The sequence below is a fragment of the Hemiscyllium ocellatum genome, chromosome 24, assembly GCF_020745735.1.
Source record: "Hemiscyllium ocellatum isolate sHemOce1 chromosome 24, sHemOce1.pat.X.cur, whole genome shotgun sequence".
NCBI classification, from domain to species: domain Eukaryota; kingdom Metazoa; phylum Chordata; class Chondrichthyes; order Orectolobiformes; family Hemiscylliidae; genus Hemiscyllium; species Hemiscyllium ocellatum.
Window position 1 is genome coordinate 1,653,409 of NC_083424.1, and position 19,083 is coordinate 1,672,491.

The 19,083-nt window shown below is 40.4% G+C and overlaps 1 protein-coding gene across 1 annotated transcript in view; it reads left to right on the forward strand.

The window, feature by feature from the left end:
• Positions 1–19,083, forward strand: part of sbno1 (strawberry notch homolog 1 (Drosophila)) — a 101,490-nt gene that overhangs the window by 30,714 nt on the left and 51,693 nt on the right. The window contains exons 4-9 of the mRNA XM_060843328.1: positions 6,465–6,568; positions 7,482–7,575; positions 13,678–13,838; positions 13,949–14,082; positions 14,169–14,259; positions 16,550–16,711. Of these exons, the coding sequence (XP_060699311.1) occupies positions 6,465–6,568; positions 7,482–7,575; positions 13,678–13,838; positions 13,949–14,082; positions 14,169–14,259; positions 16,550–16,711 (746 nt within the window). The remainder of the gene's footprint in view (positions 1–6,464; positions 6,569–7,481; positions 7,576–13,677; positions 13,839–13,948; positions 14,083–14,168; positions 14,260–16,549; positions 16,712–19,083) is intronic.

Here is a 19,083-nt window from a genome sequence, read left to right on the forward strand (position 1 = left end):
CTTTATTTTCTTTGTTTAAGTTTGATTCACAAACACTGGCAATACCTTGAAGTGGCCAAGTTGAATTTAAAATGTTTTTGCGCACATTTTTGGGAAGGATGCCAAAGCTTTGTTGAATCTGTTTAAATTCGATGTTGTGTGTGTCAGTCTGATTTGATATGCTTGTGCATTTGATGTATATTCACACAAATGTGGTCCTGGAAATGTTTTACTGAAAATAAAATGTTAATTTATACAGAACACACACATCCTGCATTTGGCAAAAATCTGAGTCTTCACCTTCGATAATTCTTCCTTTTCTGTTCCATTTACATAATGGCTATACACATTTATAGTTGGTCAAAAATGAGAGCACAGCAGCATTGAGAGAGAAGACTGATGCATGCTCCATGGTCACCAGCTTGAGTTGCAGTTGCATGACTGCTTACGGGTTTACTGTGAAGAGGAGATGCACTTTTTGAGGAAAGTAGACCCTTTATTTAATTTTGACAAAACTGTAAAAACAACGGAGACAAACTATTGAAGGAACTTTATAATGCTTTTATTGAATCTGTACATCTAAAATATTGTGCAAGCCATGGTCCATCAAAACCTTAAGAACCTACTTGCAATATGTTTGAAATATGATGGTTTATTTTTATCAAGTGTTTTAGTTTTGTTTATCTACACAACACTTGATATTGATGCAAGCTGCTTGGTACAAAAGAATTGCCAGCACTGGGTGTTAGAAACTTTTTTCCTAATTAACTTTCTTACAGAAATTGTACTGCTCACTTCTAAGATGATGAATAACCCAGGTAAGGTAATGATGCTATCAAGGCATAAGAAATAGACACAATGGGTGTACGGGAGAGAGTATGGTGCTAAAAAGGCACAGCAGATCAGGCAGCATCCGAGGAGCAGGAGAATTGACGTTTCGGGTATAAGCCCTTCATCAGTCATTCCTGATGAAGGGCTTATGCCCGAAACATAGGTTCTCCTGCTCCTCGGTTGCTGCCTGACCTGCTGTGCTTTTCCAGCACCACACTCTTGACTCTGATCTTCAGCATCTGCAGTCCTCACTTTCTCCACAATGGGTGTACTGTACGTTCCTTTTCTGATAAGGTGTAAGACCTTAATACAATAGCAGTTAGTTGCAAAATCTTTCCTTGTGAAAGACAAGACGATCCATTGTGAAGCTCGTCTCCTTTGGTTATTGCATGTTAAGCAAGGAAGTAATATGCTTTTGCAGCCTGAGGGCTTGAATTGTATATCTGTTTTCATACTATGGTAGTTTGTTGAATCTCCACAAAGCAAAACTGCACACTATATGCCTTTTCAGAATCTGAGGATTCTTGCTTTTTATCAATGTCACTTTTCAAATTTGGCATCAAGATCAATCTTGCAGTACAGTTTGGTGTTGCACATTGGTATTGGGATCAAATAAATTTGTAATTAATAGCCTGTAACCACTTATTTTCTACTTATTTGTTCCAAATAGCTTGTCTTTTATCACTTTAACCTGATAAGGATGTATTAAATGTTTAATTTGAGTAAGATGAGTCTGATTGATATTGCATTTCACAGTCAGAGTTCATGATTGAAAGAGATTGTCCGTATGTAATGGATTAGAGTAGTAGACAAAATGGGCATGTGAAAGGATACCTCCCTTCCCTTTCTTAACCTCTCCATTTTCATCTCACACTTACTATGAGTCCATGGACTGTCGTAACGACCTGGATTGCACTGCCTCCCACTCGGTATCCCGGAAGAATTCTGTCTTGTTTTCCCAATTCCTCTGACATATCTGCTCAGATAAGGACACGTTCTGCTGCTCAGCATCGTAGATGTTCACCTATTTTGCTCCCTCTGTCATTCAAACAGCCCTCCATCGCACCACCTCCATTCTGCTCACCACTGCTTTAAGCCTTCCCCTTTAAAACTCAATAAAGACAGGGTCCCCCTTGAACTCACTTGCCACCCTGCTAGTCTCCACATCCAACGCATCACCTTAAGATACTTGCACTAACTCCAATTAGCCCCCACCACAAAGAACATCATCTTCCACCCCCCCCCCCCCCGTCTTCAGCAAGGACAATTCCCTTTGCCAATTCTTGGTTTGCAACAATCTCCCCAACGATACCCCGAAACCCCCAGGTACCTTCCTCTGCAACTGTGAACTGAGACTATAAAACCTGCTGTTTCACCACCCTGTCAGCTCTATCCAGGGCCCCAACTGCCCTTCGAGGTTCACCTGCCTCTCCTTCAACCCAGTTTAACGTATCTGGTGCTCCCAATGTGACCTTCTCTACATCAGGGAGACCAAATGTAAACTTGGCACATTTCACCAAGCATCTCACCCAGGCTAGCAGGGGTCAACCTGACCTCCCAGTCACCACCCATTTTAATTCTTCTTCCCACTCGCTTTCCAACGTGACCATCCTTGGCCGCCTCCATCGCCGCAGTGAATCAGATGGCAAACTGGAGGAACAAATACCTCATCTTTCCCCCTTGGCAGACTGGAGGACTCAACATTTGTGTTCTCCAAGTTCAAATAACCTTCCTTCCCATCCCTTAACTCCCTTTCCAGCCCCTTCCCTTCTCTTGAATTCCTCTGATCAACCCTCCCTTCCAGCTACCAACCAGATTCATTCCTTCCATTCACCAACCAGGTCATACTCTCTGTCTGTGAAAACCAATCCCCACCTCACCATCCTACCCCCTCCCTACCCAAAACTCACCCCTCCCCTTTTTTTATCTGCAGCTCCTCTTCCACCCACTCCAGCCCTGAAGAAGGGTTATACCCAAAATTTTGACTTCTCTATCTCCTGATGCAGTCTGTCTGGCTGTATGCTTCCAGCCGCCTCCTTGGATTCCAGCATCTGCAGTTGTTTTTCTGTCAAGATGTATAAGGATATGGTAATAGTGTATGGAAGCATAAATTCTAACACATTTTGGGTTCATTTATATGTGCATGTCCCTTTTATGGTGGATAATTGGTTTGAAAGCAGCCTTGTGACTGCCTCTAAATGGCAAGTTAGATTTGTAACGTAACAGCAATGACCATCTCCAACAAGAGACAAACTAACAGTCCTCTTGAAAGTCATTGGTATTCCCATTCCTGACCCACTGTCAGCATCCTGGGAGTTCCCATTGGCCAGAAACTGAACTCATGTAGCCATAGAAATATTGTGGCTATGGAGCAGGTCAGAGGCTAGAAACCTGCAGTGAACAAAAGCTGGTCCACCATTTGCAAGGCACAAGTTGGGATTGGATGGAAAATTGTTCACTTGTCTGGATGAATGCAGCTCCAGTAACTTTTGAGTTGACCCCATTCGGGGCAAAGCAACTGCTTGATTGACTCTGTCCCTAATACCTTCAAAATTAACCATGACAGCAGCAGTGACTATATTTCAGATAGATTCAGGTCACTTACCAGTTTCCTCTGGCAGCACCTTTTTTATACTGCAAACTCTACCACGTTGAAAGAAGAGAATAGCAGAAACCTGAGAACACCATCACCTGCAAGTTCTTCTCCAAGCCCCCCACCATCCTCAGTAGAAAATATGTTGCAGTCTTTTCACTGTCAGTGCATCAAGATTGTGGAACTCCCTTCCTAACAACATTGTGGGTATTTCTATACCACAAGGATTACAGTGGCTCAAGACATCTCATTGTCACCTTCTCCAGAGGATATTTGTGAACATATGAATTATAAATAGAAGATAAGTTGGCCCTAAAAGTTGCTTCTGCCATCCAACAATTCATGGCTGATCCAAATTCTACAAGCCCATCTATCCCTGATCTTTTTAATTCCCCTGCTCAACAAAAATCTTAGTGCCTGTTTATATAAATAACCCCTCTGCCTTGAGGCAGAGTTCCAAAGTTACACAACCTTCAGAGAGAACCCCCCCGCCCCCCCCCGTGACCTGAAATGACCCCTAATTTTAAAGCAGTATACTCTAATTGTGGACGCCCATGAGAGGAAATGCCTTTTCCAAGTCCACCTCATCAAACATCATTCAGGGTATTGTAATCTTCAATCAAATGTTTTGGTCTTCTGCATTGTACTGGAAGCAAGCCAGCGTGGCTAACCTGTTCTTTCAGAGAAAAGCCATATTCCAGTTATCAATCTTAGTCAGCCTTCTCTGAACCCCCCCCCCCCCCCCCCCCCCCCCCCACCCTATATTTCCATCTTACCTTAAATATGGAGACCAAGGTTGCGCGTTGTAATTGAGGGATGCTGTCACCGCTGTCCTGTATAAATGAAGTATAAGATCCTTACTTTGATTAAATAAAAACAGAAATAGTCAGAGAAACTCCGCAGGTCTGACAGCAGCTTTGGAGAGAAAAGAGTCAGTGTTTCAGGTCTAGTTTTTGTTTTGGATTTCCAGCATCTGCCTTTTTTTTGTTATCCTTATTTTGATATTGAATTCCTGTTGAAATAAGAGCTGGCATCCCACAAGCTGCACCTTCATACTAATCCTTGCAACTCATGCACTAAAGCACAAGTCATTCTGCACCTTGGACTTCAGCCATTCTCCATTTAAGTAATACTGTGTGCTTTTTAGTCTACTTGCCAAAATGACTGACTTCGCATATTCTTGCATTATGTAGTAAATCCTTTTCAGATTAAAGTGATAAAAGGCACATGTATCTGCTAGTTTTTGCCCACTTTATTGTCTGCTAACTCATGTTTTCGCACTTGATCTTCCTCCTTATTTTTGTCTTCCATGAATTTAGTCACCATGCCCTTGCTCTACTTATCTAACTCCTTGATATACGTCATAAAAACTTGAGGATTTGGTGCAAACCCATTGGAGGACAGCACTTGACACATGCTGCTAATCTAAAATAGACTCATTTATGCCTACTGTTTTCTGCCAGTCAGCTAATCATCTGTCCATGCTAATATGTTAGCTCCTGTGTCATGACCACCTGTTTTGTGTAGTGACCTTTTGTATGAAACCTTGCCAAATGAAATAAATGATGTGCAAAGATGCTCATCTCGCCAGTGATGTCCTTATCCCATGAACAAATATTTTAAAGTTTCCTAATCTAATTCTGACATTTAGTCATAATTGTTAATATTGAGTGGTCAGCTGAGTGACATGAACATTTAAACTTAAAAAGGAACAAAAAATGAATATGCCATTTTTGAATGGACTTGGAATTCTATGCACTTTTAATTCTACCTAAAATCAGTTATTCTTGTCCCAAACATTGAAAATCAGGAAGTTTCAATAAAGTCAATTCTGTCAAAATTAAGAGATCACAGATGAAGAGTTACCAGTAACTGTTTACATCAGGTTGCCTGAACAATGTCAGTAAAAAAGAAAGTAAATTTGGACGCTCCATTCTAATATATCTGGTTTAATTGTAGTGGACCTGCAGTCCAAAACAGACTTTTAAGCAGTTTTGTCATTTAGGTATTAATTTTTGCCTCCTACATGCCCTTTCTGAAAGCACTGACTCATGTTAGGATATAATTCTCAGTCACTGATCTTAATTTCATGTCCAATCAAATGAGTATTCTGATTCTGTGAATTTGAATTGTTGGTGTTGACTATTTGGGCGTTTAGGCATTATAATTGAGAATTATCAAGTCCTCAGCTGTCATTGTACGTGCAAAGTAGTAGTCAAGGAAGAGATCTTGCCTCTGTCCTTGTCATCTTGAACACAGTGTATTTTTTTGTATCATCGATCTTACTGTGACTGCAAACTCTTAATAATTTGGCAGCAAAACATCTGAATATATCACCAATGTATGTACACAGTGGACTGTGCACAAGGTATTATTTACTTTAAAGGTGATAAATCCATGTGTAAATTATATAGCATCATGCAAGTATAGAATTTTCAGTTATCTCAAGTGGCCAAATAATGGTTCAGGTTATAAAATTCCAATTTTTGGGTTCTCACATGCAGAAGTGTTTACATTGAGGTTACCAATTTATGTTATACCATTTTAGTAAAATGCAAACTCTGCAAGAATGGAAGCAACCAGTAATTCAAGCTGAGTGCATAAAATGCAATGCAAATTTATGACACCAGGCAAAATATTATGATTGCTGGAAAACTGAATTAAAAATGGTGGAAACACGGCAAATTGGCAGAATGTTTTGGTGAGAACAATTACGTTAATGTTGAGATGTTAAGTTAAGATGCTGCCCGACCTGCTGGAGGTTTTCAGTGTGAACTTTGATATTCTTAAAATTCAAAGGAAAACGTGAGCCGATAAATGCAGTCCAAAAGATTCATCACTTGCAATTGCGTCTTCTCTTGGCTGTTTTAGGGCTAGTAAGATTTTTGGCAAAGCGTATTTGTGATCAGACTTAATACAACCAAGTGCTACCCTGAAGTATTATTAAGGGTTGAATTTAGCCACAAAGCACTGAATAATGCATGCAAAACTTCCTCAGAAGCATTATATACTTACACTTCGTACTGGGTTGAGAGTTTAAATAATATACTTTTATCTGCAGCTGACTTGAACAATGGTGTTGCAAGGAAGGAATCGTTGAGTAAAGAAGTGACTCGGGTATGGGTCAATGAGGATATTAAAATGCGAAGCTTTTCTCCAACTCCAGTAAGTATACTTATTTTCAAAATTTTGATGTTTGGTTTTGGTAATGATCTGCCTCTGCTTCAAATTTTTGTTTGGAACAATAAGTATGCTTTATTGGGAGTGCACATTTCAATAGTTGATTTCTATCTCATGTATGTGTGCTTGTTGGGATCTTATGTGGATATCTGTGCTGATGTTGTTTAACATTTGGTCCATGTTGGTGTTTGATTTTATGGTGCGTCATCTTAGTGCTGTGAACAAACAAAGGAATTGCATTGCTATTGTAGTCATGCTTGGTGTATTTCCAATTTCTTGCAAACTGAATTTAACATATTAAATATTCCCCTCCCTTTACCTGCTTAACAATTACGTTCTTGAATTTCTACCCTCCAGTGCATCTCTCCTCCTACTCCCTCACCTGTCACAATTATAGTAGCTGTATGCACCACAAATTTAATTTTTATTTTGATCTGTTAAGATGTTAATATTGCTTAGAAATCTTACTGAAAACCAATATTGGCTGAATTTATATTGAATATTTTTGTAAAGTAACTCTAAGAGCAGTTAACAAACGAGGTTACAGTTGACTAATTGCCCTTCCTTACAGATGAGTGCATCTTAGTAACAGGCATGAGGCTTCTTCCACTTCCACTGTACTGGTAGTTGAATGAGAATGTAACTTTTCACTAAGCAAAAGTTGTGTTCATTATACATGCACCTTAACTTTATCGGACTTCACCTGGTTATGTGGCAACCAATTCAGAACTATTTAAGATTTTGTAAAATTAACTTTGAATTTCTTCAATTCATCAAAAAGCAAAAGTTTAAATTCATTTAATGTTGGCCTTTCTGGAGGTGACCATATGAGTCCATCTCTGCACTAGAAAATATGGATGAGGTTGTAGTCCTAATCTCCATTTCAAATGTTTAATAGAAATTACCTCTGAAAGAAGAGGAGGAGCCTGAGGAGGAAGATGATGATGAATTAGGCCATGCAGACACATATGCTGAATATATGCCAATGAAATGTAAGTCTAATTCCTCAAAGTCAAATTGAATTGTCTACTTCCAGATCATCTATAAAATTAAGTAAATGTAAGTATAAATGAGTGTAGCTTAATGCTTATGTTACATAATGATCATTTTATCAGTGACCAAACTATTGTTTATGGTCTTCCTAAATGGCAATTGATGACCTATTTTTAAACTATACAGGTGATTGGGTCTGTATGAATTTCTGACCGTTGATGGATTTATCTATCAAGGAAATTGTTTGGATGGTAAAATTAGTTAGGTAATTTTGCCAGCAGTATTTGAGATGTGTAAATTGCACTCTGATATAGACAATGTTTTTTTGAGAGTTTGGGCCTACCACTGTTATGTAACAAGTTGGAAGCAGTTTATTAGTCAATTTCTAGTGAGATTGTCAAATGGACAAACCATTCAATGACACAATTTTAAGCTTGAAGTCTTTGTTCGTTGGGAGCACACTTGCCTCTCATATGGTAAACTGTAGATTTGTGTCCCATTTGAGACTTGAATGTGTGTTCAAGCACTCCTGATGGCGGAGGTGCATTTTATTTTTGTTTTGGGAGAGTTGATAAAATTAAGGTCCTGTTTTCCCTTTAGGTATTTGTAAATGATGTCAAAGATCTATTTGAGGAACTGTGCAGGTATTTTCTGATCCTGTCCAATATTCATACTTCAAATGACATCACGAAAAGCGATTCTGGTTATTATCATTATTATCACTTGTTTACAGGACCTTGCTATGCAAAGTTGACAGTTTTTCCATGTTATAACAGTGACTGCACTTCAGAATTAGAGTCAGAGATGTACAGCATGGAAACAGACCCTTCGGTCCAACCCATCCATGCCGACCAGATATCCCAACCCAATCTAGTCCAACCTGCCAGCAGCCGGCCCATATCCCTCCAAACCCTTCTGATTCATATACCCATCCAAATTCCAAATGCCTTTTAAATGCTGCAAATGTACCAGCTTCCACCACATCCCCTGGCAGCTCATTCCATACACGTACCACCCTCTGTGTGAAAATGTTTCCCCTTAGGTTTCTTTTATATCTTTCACCTCTCACCCTAAACCTATGCCCTCTAATTCTGGACTCACCGACCCCAGGGGAAAGACTTTGTCTATTTATCCTATCCATGCCCCTCATGATTTTGTAACCCTCTATACGGTCATCCCTCAGCCTCCATCAGCCCCAGCCTGTTTAGCCTCTCCCTGTAGCTCAAATCCTCCAACCCTGGCAACATCCTTCGTAAATCTTTTCTGAACCCTTTCAAGTTTCACAACAACTTTCTGATAGGAAGGAGACCAGAATTGGACGCAATATTCCAACAGTGGCCTAACCAATGTCCAGCCGCAACATGACCTCCCAACTCCTGTACTCAATACTCTGACCAATAAAAGAAAGCATAATGGTGGCACAGTGGTTAGCACTGCTGCCTTCCAGCGCCAGAGACCTGGGTTCAATTCCCTCCTCAGGCAACTGTCTGTGTTGAGTTTGCACATTCTCCCAGTGTCTGCGTGGGTTTCCTCTGGGTGCTCTGGTTTCCTCCCACAGTTCAAAAAACTGGCCATGCTAAATTGCCCGTAGTGTTAGGTGAAGGAGTAAATGCAGTGGAGTGGGTCTGGGTGGGTTGCTCTTCGGAGAGTTGGTGTGGACTTTTGGGCCGAAGGGCCTGTTTCCACACTGTAAGTAATCTAAATACCAAATGCCTTTTTCACTATCCTATCTACCTGCGACTCCACTTTCAAGGAGCTATGAACCTGCACTCCAAGGTCCCTTTGTTCAGCAACACTTTCCAGGACATTACCATTAAGTATATAAGTCCTGCTAAAGTTTACTTTCCCAAAATGCAGCACCTCGCATTTATGTGAGTAAAACTCCATCTGCCGCTTCTCGTCCCATTGGCCCATTTGGTCAAGATCCTGTTGTAATCTGAGGTAACCACCTTCGCTGTCCACTACATCTCCTATTTTGGTGTCATCTACAAATTTACTAACTGTACATCTTATGCTCGCATCCAAATCCTTTGTGTAATTGGCAAAAAGTAGAGGACCCAGCACTGAGCCTTGTGGCACTCCACTGGTCACAGGCCTCCAGTCTGGAAAGCAACCCTCCACCACCACCCTCTGTTTTCGACCTTTGAGCCAGTTCTGTATCCAAATGGCTAGTTCTCCCTGTATTCCATGAGATCTAACCTTGCTAATCAGTCTCCCATGGGGAACCTTGTCGAACGCCCTACTGAAGTCCAGAAAGATGTCACCAATGCCCTGCCCTCATCAATCCTCTTTGTTACCTTTTCAAAAAACTCAATCAAGTTTGTGAGAGACATTTTTTTTCCCACGCACAAAGCCATGTTGACTATCCCTAATCAGTTCTTAGATTAGAGTAGTCCCGGAAAAGCACAGTAGGTCAGGCAGCATCAGAGGAGCAGGAAAATCGACATTTTGGGCAAAAGCCCTTCATCAGTCCTTGCCTTTCCAAATACATGTCTGTCCTGTCCCTCAGGATTCCCTCCAACAACTTGCCCACACTGACGTCAGGCTCACTGGTCTATTGTTCCCTGGCTTGTCCTTACCACCCTTAAGCACATTAGCCAACCTCCAGTCTTCAGGCACCTCATCTGTGACTCTCGATGATACAAATATCTCGGCAAGAGACTCAGCAATCACTTCTCTAGCTTCCCACAGAGTTCTCGGATACACCTGATCACGTCCTGGGGATTTATCCACCTTTATGCGTTTCAAGACATCTAGCACTTCCTCCTCTATAATATGGACACTTTTTCAAGATGTCACCATCTGTCTCCCTACAATCTTTATCTTCCATATCCTTTTCCACAGTAAATACTGATGCAAAATACTCATTTAGTATCTCCCCCATTTTATGCGGCTCCACACAAAGGCCGTTTTGGTGATCTTTGATGGGCCCTACTCTCTCCCTAGTCACCCTTTTGCCCTTAATGTACTTGTAAAAACCCTTTGGATACTCCTTAATTCTATTTGACAAGGCTATCTCATGTCTCCTTTTTGTCCTCCTGCTTTCCCTCTTCAGTATACTCCTACTGCCTTTACACTCTTCTAAGGATTCTCACGATCTATCCTGTCTATACATTACATATTTCCTTCTTTTTCTTAACCAAAACCTCAATTTCTTTAGTCATCCAGCATTCCATATACCTACCACCCTTCCCTTTCACCATAACAGGAATATATTTTCTTCGAATTCTCGTCATTGTTCTTTGAGAAGGTAACTAAGGAGGTGGACGAGGGTAAAGCGGTAGATGTGGTGTATATGGATTTTAGTAAGGCGTTTGATAAGATTCCCCATGGTAGGCTTCTGGAGAAAATAAGGACGTATAGTATTGAGGGTGCGTTGGAGGTTTGGATTAGGAATTGGCTGGCTGGAAGAAGACAGAGGGTAGTAGTTGATGGTAAAGGTTCATCTTGGAGTGCAGTTACGAGCAGTGTTCCGCAAGGATCTGTTTTGGGACCATTGCTGTTTGCCATTTTTATAAATGACCTGGAGGAGGGGCTAGAAGGTTGGCTCCGCAAGTTTGCGGATGATACGAAAGTCGGTGGAGTTGTTGACAGTGAGGAAGGATGTGGCAGGTTACAGCGGGATATAGATAAGCTGCAGAGCTGGGCAGAAAGGTGGCAAATAGAGTTCAATGTAGGTAAGTGTGAAGTGATTCACTTTGGTAAGAGTAACAAGAAGATGGTGTACTAGGCTAATGGTAGGCTACTTGGTAGTGTGGATGAGCAGAGGGATCTTGGTGTCCATGTACACAGATCTCTGAAAATTGCCACCCAGGTAAATAGTGCTGTGAAGAAGGCATATGGGGCGTACTGACTTTTATTGGTAGAGGAATTGAGTTCCTGAGGTCATGTTGCAGTTGTATAAGACTCTGGTGTGGCCTTATCTGGAGTATTGTGTGCAGTTTTAGTCGCCATACTATAGGAAGGATGTGGAGGCATTGGAACGAGTGCAGAGGAGGTTTACCAGGATGTTGCCTGGTATGGTAGGAAGATCGTATGAGGAAAGGCTGAGGCACTTGGGGCTGTTTTCATTGGAGAAAATAAGGTTTAGGGGTGACTTGATAGAGGTGTACAAGATGATTAGGGGTTTAGATAGGGTTGACCATGAGAACCTTTTTCTACGTATGGAGTCACATATTATGCGGGGGCATAGCTTTAAACTAAAGGATGGTAGGTATAGGACAGATGTTAGGGGTAGATTCTTTACTCAGCGAGTCGTGAGTTCATGAAATGCCCTGCCAGTAAGAGTGGTGGACTCTCCCTCTTTAATGGGCATTGGATAGGCATATGGAGGATAGTGGGCTAGTGTACGTTAGGTGGGCTTGGATCGGCGCAACATCGAGGGCCGAAGGGCCTGTACTGCGCTGTAGTTTTCTATGTTGTATGTCATCTCATTCCTGAAGGCTTCCCATTTTGCAGCTGTCCCTTTACCTGAGAACATCTGCCCCCAATCAACTTTTGAAAGTTCTTGCCTAATACCATCAAAATTGGCCTTTCTCCAATTTAGAACTTCAACATTTTTAGATCTGGTCTATCCTTTTCCATCACTCCTTCAAATCATGTGGAATTATGGTCACTGGCCCCAAAGTGCTCCCCCACTGACACCTCAGTCACCTGTCCTGCCTATTTCCCTAGAGTAGGTCAAGATTTGCACCTTCTCTCATAGGTACATCCACATATTGAATCAGAAAATTTTCTTGTAAACACTTAACAAATTCCTCTCCAACTAAACCCTTGACACTATGGCGGTCCCAGTCTATGTTTGGAAAGTTAAAATCCCCTACCATAACCATCCTATTATTCTTACACATATTTGAGATCTCCTTACAAATTTGTTTCTCAATTTCCCTCTGACTATTACAGGGTCTATAATACAATCCCAATAAGGTTAACATCCCTTTCTTATTTCTCAGTTCCACCCAAATTTCCCTGGATATATTTCCAGGAATAACTTCCCTCAGCACAGATATAATGCTATCCCTTATCAAAAATGCCACTCCCCCTCCTCTCTTGCCTCCCTTTCTATCCGTCCTGTAGCATTTGTATCCTGGAACATTAAGCTGCGAGTCCTGCCCATCCCTGAGCCAGGTTTCTGTAATTGCTATGATATCCCAGTCCCATGTTCCTAACCATGCCCTAAGTTCATCTGCCTTCCCTGTTAGGCCCCTTTGCATTGAAATAAATGCAGTTTGATTAGTCCTACCTAGTATTAGTCCTACCTTGTCCCTGCTTGCCCTGACTGTTTGACTCTCTGCTGTTCTCAACTGTACCAGTCTCAGATCGATCTCTTTCCTCACTATCTCCCTGGGTTCTACCCCTGCACCTTACTATTTAAATCTCCCTGCCAGTATATTAGTCCCCTTCCAATTTAGGTACAATCCATTCTCCTTGTACAGGTCACGTCTACCCCGAAAGAGATTCCAGTGAAGCAAAAATGTGAATCCGTCTCCTATACACCAGCTCCTCAACCATGCATTCATCTGCTCTCTCCTCCTATTCCTGCCCTCACGAGTTTGTAACACCAGGAGTATCCCTGATATTACTGCTCTTGAGGACCTTCTCTTCAGTTGTGCATTATTTTCTAATATCCTGCAACTAAGGCAAGTGATATATAAATGGAAGTTGTATCTTTTGTAATTAACTAGTACAAAAATCATTTTCTACTTTGAATTATTTCTAGGAATTACTGCAGGGTTTGGTAGGACTCCGGACTATAATGTATTTTCAGATAAACACTAAACTGTTGAAATTGTATAGAAGTAATATTCTCAAAGTTCCACAATGAAGGTAAGTGTAAAACTGAAATAACACAACACTGGAAATGTGCAATAATTGGTTTGTGCAGATTCCATCAACAAATTGGATGTGCATTCCTTTGGTGAAGATGAAACATATGCAATGTCACTTGTTGCCTTTTTGTCTTTGTAAACCTGCAGTTTGTGTGTTTTCTAAGACTTGTAGTGGAGTACATCACAACTAAATCAAATTCCACTTTGCCATATATTAGAAAGTATGTTGTGAACATATATACACCTATTTAAGTCAATTGCCTTTCTTAACAGTGAAAGTTGGCTTGCGTCATCCCGATCCAGTTGTGGAGACCAGTTCTTTGTCCAGTGTAACACCGCCTGATGTATGGTATCGTCTAACTGTACAAGAGGAGACTATTGATAATGGTTGGCTTTCTGCTTTGCAGCTGGAAGCAATCACCTATGCTTCTCAGGTATTGGGTTTTAAAAACGTTTGCTTTATTGAAATAATTTGATTTCTTAATACGTAATATTTTCCGTTTTCAGTGTAGATATTGAAGTATTGTTTCTTTTTAAACCATAGCAACATGAAACATTCCTCCCCAATGGGGATCGTGCAGCCTTTCTGATAGGGGATGGTGCTGGTGTGGGTAAAGGAAGAACCATTGCTGGCATTATTTTTGAGAATTACCTTCTTGGTAGAAAACGATCACTATGGTAAGTGGAAATCAGGATTTGTTCAACTTGCAGAAAACAGAGAACTTTTATTGATCATCTTCTGTTATATTTTGCGCTTATTACAGGTTTAGTGTATCCAATGACTTAAAGTATGATGCTGAACGGGACCTGCGGGACATTGGAGCAAAAAATATCCAGGTTCATGCGCTGAATAAGGTAAATTCCTAAACCATTCTTCCATATAAAGTTATAACTGCAGTTTGAAGGAAAAGATCCATTTATTTAATTTGTTTCATTATATTCTCTATTACATGTGAAGATTTTTAGAATGTAAGTATTACTTGGTGCCATCCAATAATGAAACACACAAACATACATTTCTACCCAAAAATATTCCTGGTTTTCCTGATTACAAATGATTACTCATGTTAATGGCTCTTTGAATTCCCCAGTGGAAATTCTACATTGGCTCAAGTTGCCCTGGTTTGTGGGACATTCCTGTTCTGGTCAAGAATTGGTAAATTTTCATGAAATCTTTACCCCTGTTGCACTGCAGTAAATATTATGTTGCACTAAGTGTAAACTTGAGGTGTTTTCTCTCTATTTTTAACCAAGAGCTGAGTGATTCTTCTTTAAGAGATGACTGTCTGCAGCTTTTTGATATTGCAAGAAGCATTTATAATCATTTCCCTTTTGGAAATTCTTTTACAGATATGCGGTATGTTTTAATTTTCTGGAAAAAAAAACTGTTCTCAACACCTTCAAATTCTTTTTTTTTCTTCTTCTTTCTCCCATTAAACTTGTTACGGACCAGACCAGCCCCCCTCAAAATATTTTGATAGCCTACACCCTAATTTTCTCTTATTTTAAAGACCCGTATAATGCAGTGTTCCAGATCCAATTCGCCTGGTCAAGCTACTTGACGTAAAACAAAACCCAATTTGTTCAAACACCACAGGTAAAATACAACAAAAGAAAGAACTCAGAATAATAACTCTATTGGAAGACGTGAAAGAATAATAAATACTGTAACTATTACTAATTAATTGTTTCAATATATTAACAGCCCATAAAAGCACCCTTTGACAAAAAGGCTAATTTGGTAAAGAGACTTCATCTCACATGCGTTCCTGCAGCCCAAGGGGGAGAATCCCCAACTTTTGGCTGTAATTAAGAGAAGGGAAAAATAGCTTCTGCTTTTCAAGCCCACAACAGGAATTGCTGAAAGCTAACTAAAAACGCTCTGAGAGCTTGACTGCACCCACGCAGGCTGCTTCTGTTGTTCTACCTTAACAAAGAAAAGCCCAAGGTATCTCAAATTGTTAATTTTCTCATGGACTCTCTTCGCCTGTCTCCTGATCTTTCTTTAAAAGAAACAAGGACAAAACGCACCTCTTAAAGCCATGGCATTGTCACAAACTCAACTTAAAGCTAGTTTAGAACACAGAGCATCGAACTATAGAGCACAGCAATGGGTCGGTTGGCCCATGTTGTGCTGAGCATGACCCTAAATGAAACAAATTCTTTTTGCTTACCATTGGTCCATATCTCTTCTCTTGCATATTCATGTGCTTATCTAAGTCCCTTCAATGCCCCTAAGGTATCTGCCTCCTCCACCCCACCCTGGCAGTGCGTTCCAGATTCCTGCCACTGTAAAAAGACCTGCCCACATCTTGATTGAACTTGCCCCTCCAAACTTAAATACATGGCCTTTAGTATTTGAGATTTAACTCTGGGGAAAATGATTCTGACTGTCAACCCTATCTATGCATCTCATAATTTTATAGACTTCTGTCAAGTCTCCCCTCAACCTTCGCCACTCAAGAGAAAACAACACCAAGCTTTTCTAGCCTCTCCTTGTAGCTCATACCCTCTAATCCAGACCTCTTCTGCACACTCTCCAAAGCCTCCACATCCTTTCTGTAATGTGGTGACCAGAATTGAACATAGTATTCTAAAGCTGCAACATAATATCCTGACTTTCATACTCAATTCCTCGATCAATAAAGGCAAGCACACTGCAGTCCTCCTTTACTACTCTCTCTACTTGGGTGGCCACTTTCAGGGAGCTATGGACTTGAGACCCAAGATCCCTCTGTACATGAATGCTCTTCAGAGCCTTATGATTAACTGTATACTTGTTCTTAACGTTTGATCTCCCAAAGTGCCGCACCTGACACCTTACCAGATTAAACTTCATCTGCTATTTCTCTGCTCACATTTGCAACTGATCTATATCCCTTTGACAACAACCTTCTACACCATTCACAAATCCACTGGTATTGTCTGAAAACTTACTAACCCACCCATCCGTTTTCATCCAAGTCATTTATACATATCTCACAGCAGACGCCCCAGTATGGATCCCTACGGAACACCATTAGTCGTGGACCTCCTGCTGGTGCTACATTGCGATGACAAATGGCTAACAATAATGAGTGACAGTGGTGGCTGAAATTGTAGCTCAACCTAGTTTAATTGTTTATTCTGTCTATTACATTTCAAGTTCAAATATGGAAAAATATCTTCGAAACAAAATGGAAGTGTAAAGAAAGGTGTCATTTTTGCAACATACTCTTCACTAATTGGAGAAAGTCAGTCGGGTGGAAAATATACAACCAGGTTAAAACAACTTTTGCATTGGTGTGGTGAAGATTTTGATGGAGTAGTATCCTTTTTTTGTGAAATATTTGAATTATAACTGATGCTCCACATGGGTGTAAGTTTGCTTCTGCAAGTAATTTTTTGAGATCAAAATGATGAACAATGATGTATTTGATGTAAAATTTTGAAATTAAGTTGTCATATTGCTAACTACCTCGTGTATGCCCATTTTGCTTAATTATGAAGTGTGATTGTTCTGTTTTCTGCGGTAGAGGGGAAGACCCCGACCCTCTATCTTGCTATATCTTTGCAATCTTTCATGTGCTTGGAAACATCATTCTCCTCCAAGGTAGTTGTTTTCATTTCCATTCACATCACTGCACTGTGTATCGGACACCCTGTGGCTACGTTTTTTGCCTTGGTTTTCCTCTTGCGTGATTATCACGTCACAGGCTAGATTTTGAGTCAACATGTAGTCACTCTGCTGTATCACTTCACCCTATCTCTTAATCTCATCACCGCTGATATCAGTGAATTGCACCTTTCTTCAATAAGCATCAGAAATGTTTTCTGTCTCCTGTCATTAGTTTCATTTCTCTCTTGGGACACTTGACAATTTGTTGTATTTTTTCCACTGAACAGTTGAACAACTTACCCCATAGCCTCCATATTGTGAAGGCAACTCATTCTTGTCCAAGCTATGCATATTTTTGTGCCAAGCAGAGCAGATCTGTTATGAAAATCTTGCCCCTGCTTTTGTCAATTTCAAACCTGCCTCCTCTTTAGCTCTCCTAGCTGGCCACCTGTCGTTCTTGCGTACTGTTTTCTATATCTTGTGTTAAGGTGGACTTGTCCTTCATAAAATTGCTTCCAATTTAAAATTCTTAACTTGAATCACACTGTGGTTCATTCCTCCTATCTTTTGATTGAGATACAATGTATAGCATATTTTTAGTTAAGTTATTCTTTACCTAAATACGTTAGCTTAATGGAATAGAATGGAGAATTTAGTGTTATAGCTGCAGAGAAATATCAACTCTGGGATATGAGGTCTGTTCAAAAATCTGATCACAGTGGGGAAGAAGCTGTTCTTGAATCTGTTCGTACATGTCAACAAACCTTTGTATCTTCTGCCCAACAGAAGAGAATGGAATACAATATAACCGAGATGGTCGATGCCTTTGATTCTGTTGGCTACTTTTCTGAGGCATTGGGAAGTGTAGGTTGAGTCAGTGGATGGTAGGCTGGTTTTTGTGATAGTGACGGTGTTCTCTCTAATTTCTTGCAGTCTTGGGCAGACCAGTTGCCAAAGCAAGCTAAGATTCTTCTGAATAGTATGCTTTCTATGATGCATCTTTAAAAGATTGAGTTTGTTACTGAAACAGGAATAGGTCATTGGGCTCTGTACCATTCCTTTCGATCATGACTGACTTTTTTTTTGCAGTGCCACTTTTGCACACTATTTCTAGCCCGTTTGATGTCGTTCATCTTCAAAAATCTTATTAGCTCCTTGAGTTAAACATACTCAATGATTTAAGTTTCCACATTTCTCAGGGTAAAGTGTTGACAGGTTGAATTTTCTTTGCTTTGAGATAATAGAAGTATTTATGTACTTTTGACTGTAGCATCAACTTGGATGAATAGGACAGATCGCTTGTGATATTTACTTTTGGGAACTTGAAACCCTCGACCACCTCCACCGTAGCACGATTGATACAAGCCAGCAAGTTCTCCACTCTGCTTCCTGAAGTCGATGTCCAGTTCCTTCATTTTGCTGACATTGGAGCAGAGCTTGTTGTCATTACACCATGCCACTAAAGCTCTCTTGCCTCTTTTCTCCACTTGTCATTGTTTAAGGTCCGCCCCACTATAATGTAGTCATCAAACATAAATGGGGGTTCTTCGTCTGTGCTGCAACTTTTCCATATCATCAAATGACAAACATTCTATTCTTGTCGCTTGAGCCTCTTGTGTACCTTGTTCCTGCTACCACAGTCTCATTCCTTCAGTTTCTGTAACAGACTTCTCTGCCAGTCCCGCTTAAATCCATCCCCTTCATATGGGATGCAACCATGAGGTTCTTTGAATCAGACAGTACTTCAATTTTTGTAGTTATAATCTTTTTGGAATGATGTCAGTTTTCTTTCTTTGCATCTCTCCAATGAATTGGTGCATAATAGGGAGAGTATACAATTTTTTGTTTTGGAGTGGAATTCATCAATTAAAACTGCAACACTTCATGAATTTGAGTGTTCAACATCTGTAGACCATTACCAAAGCTTCATGAATTCCTTTATTGTCTGGAGGCATTACAGCTACCATTTTCTGTAATAAATTATCTGGAGGTTTAGTATGTTCTAAGAAACCTTTAACATAGTACTGTTGCGAAAATTCTTCAACATTGGCTTCTTAACCATGGAATCGATTGGTCCAGTA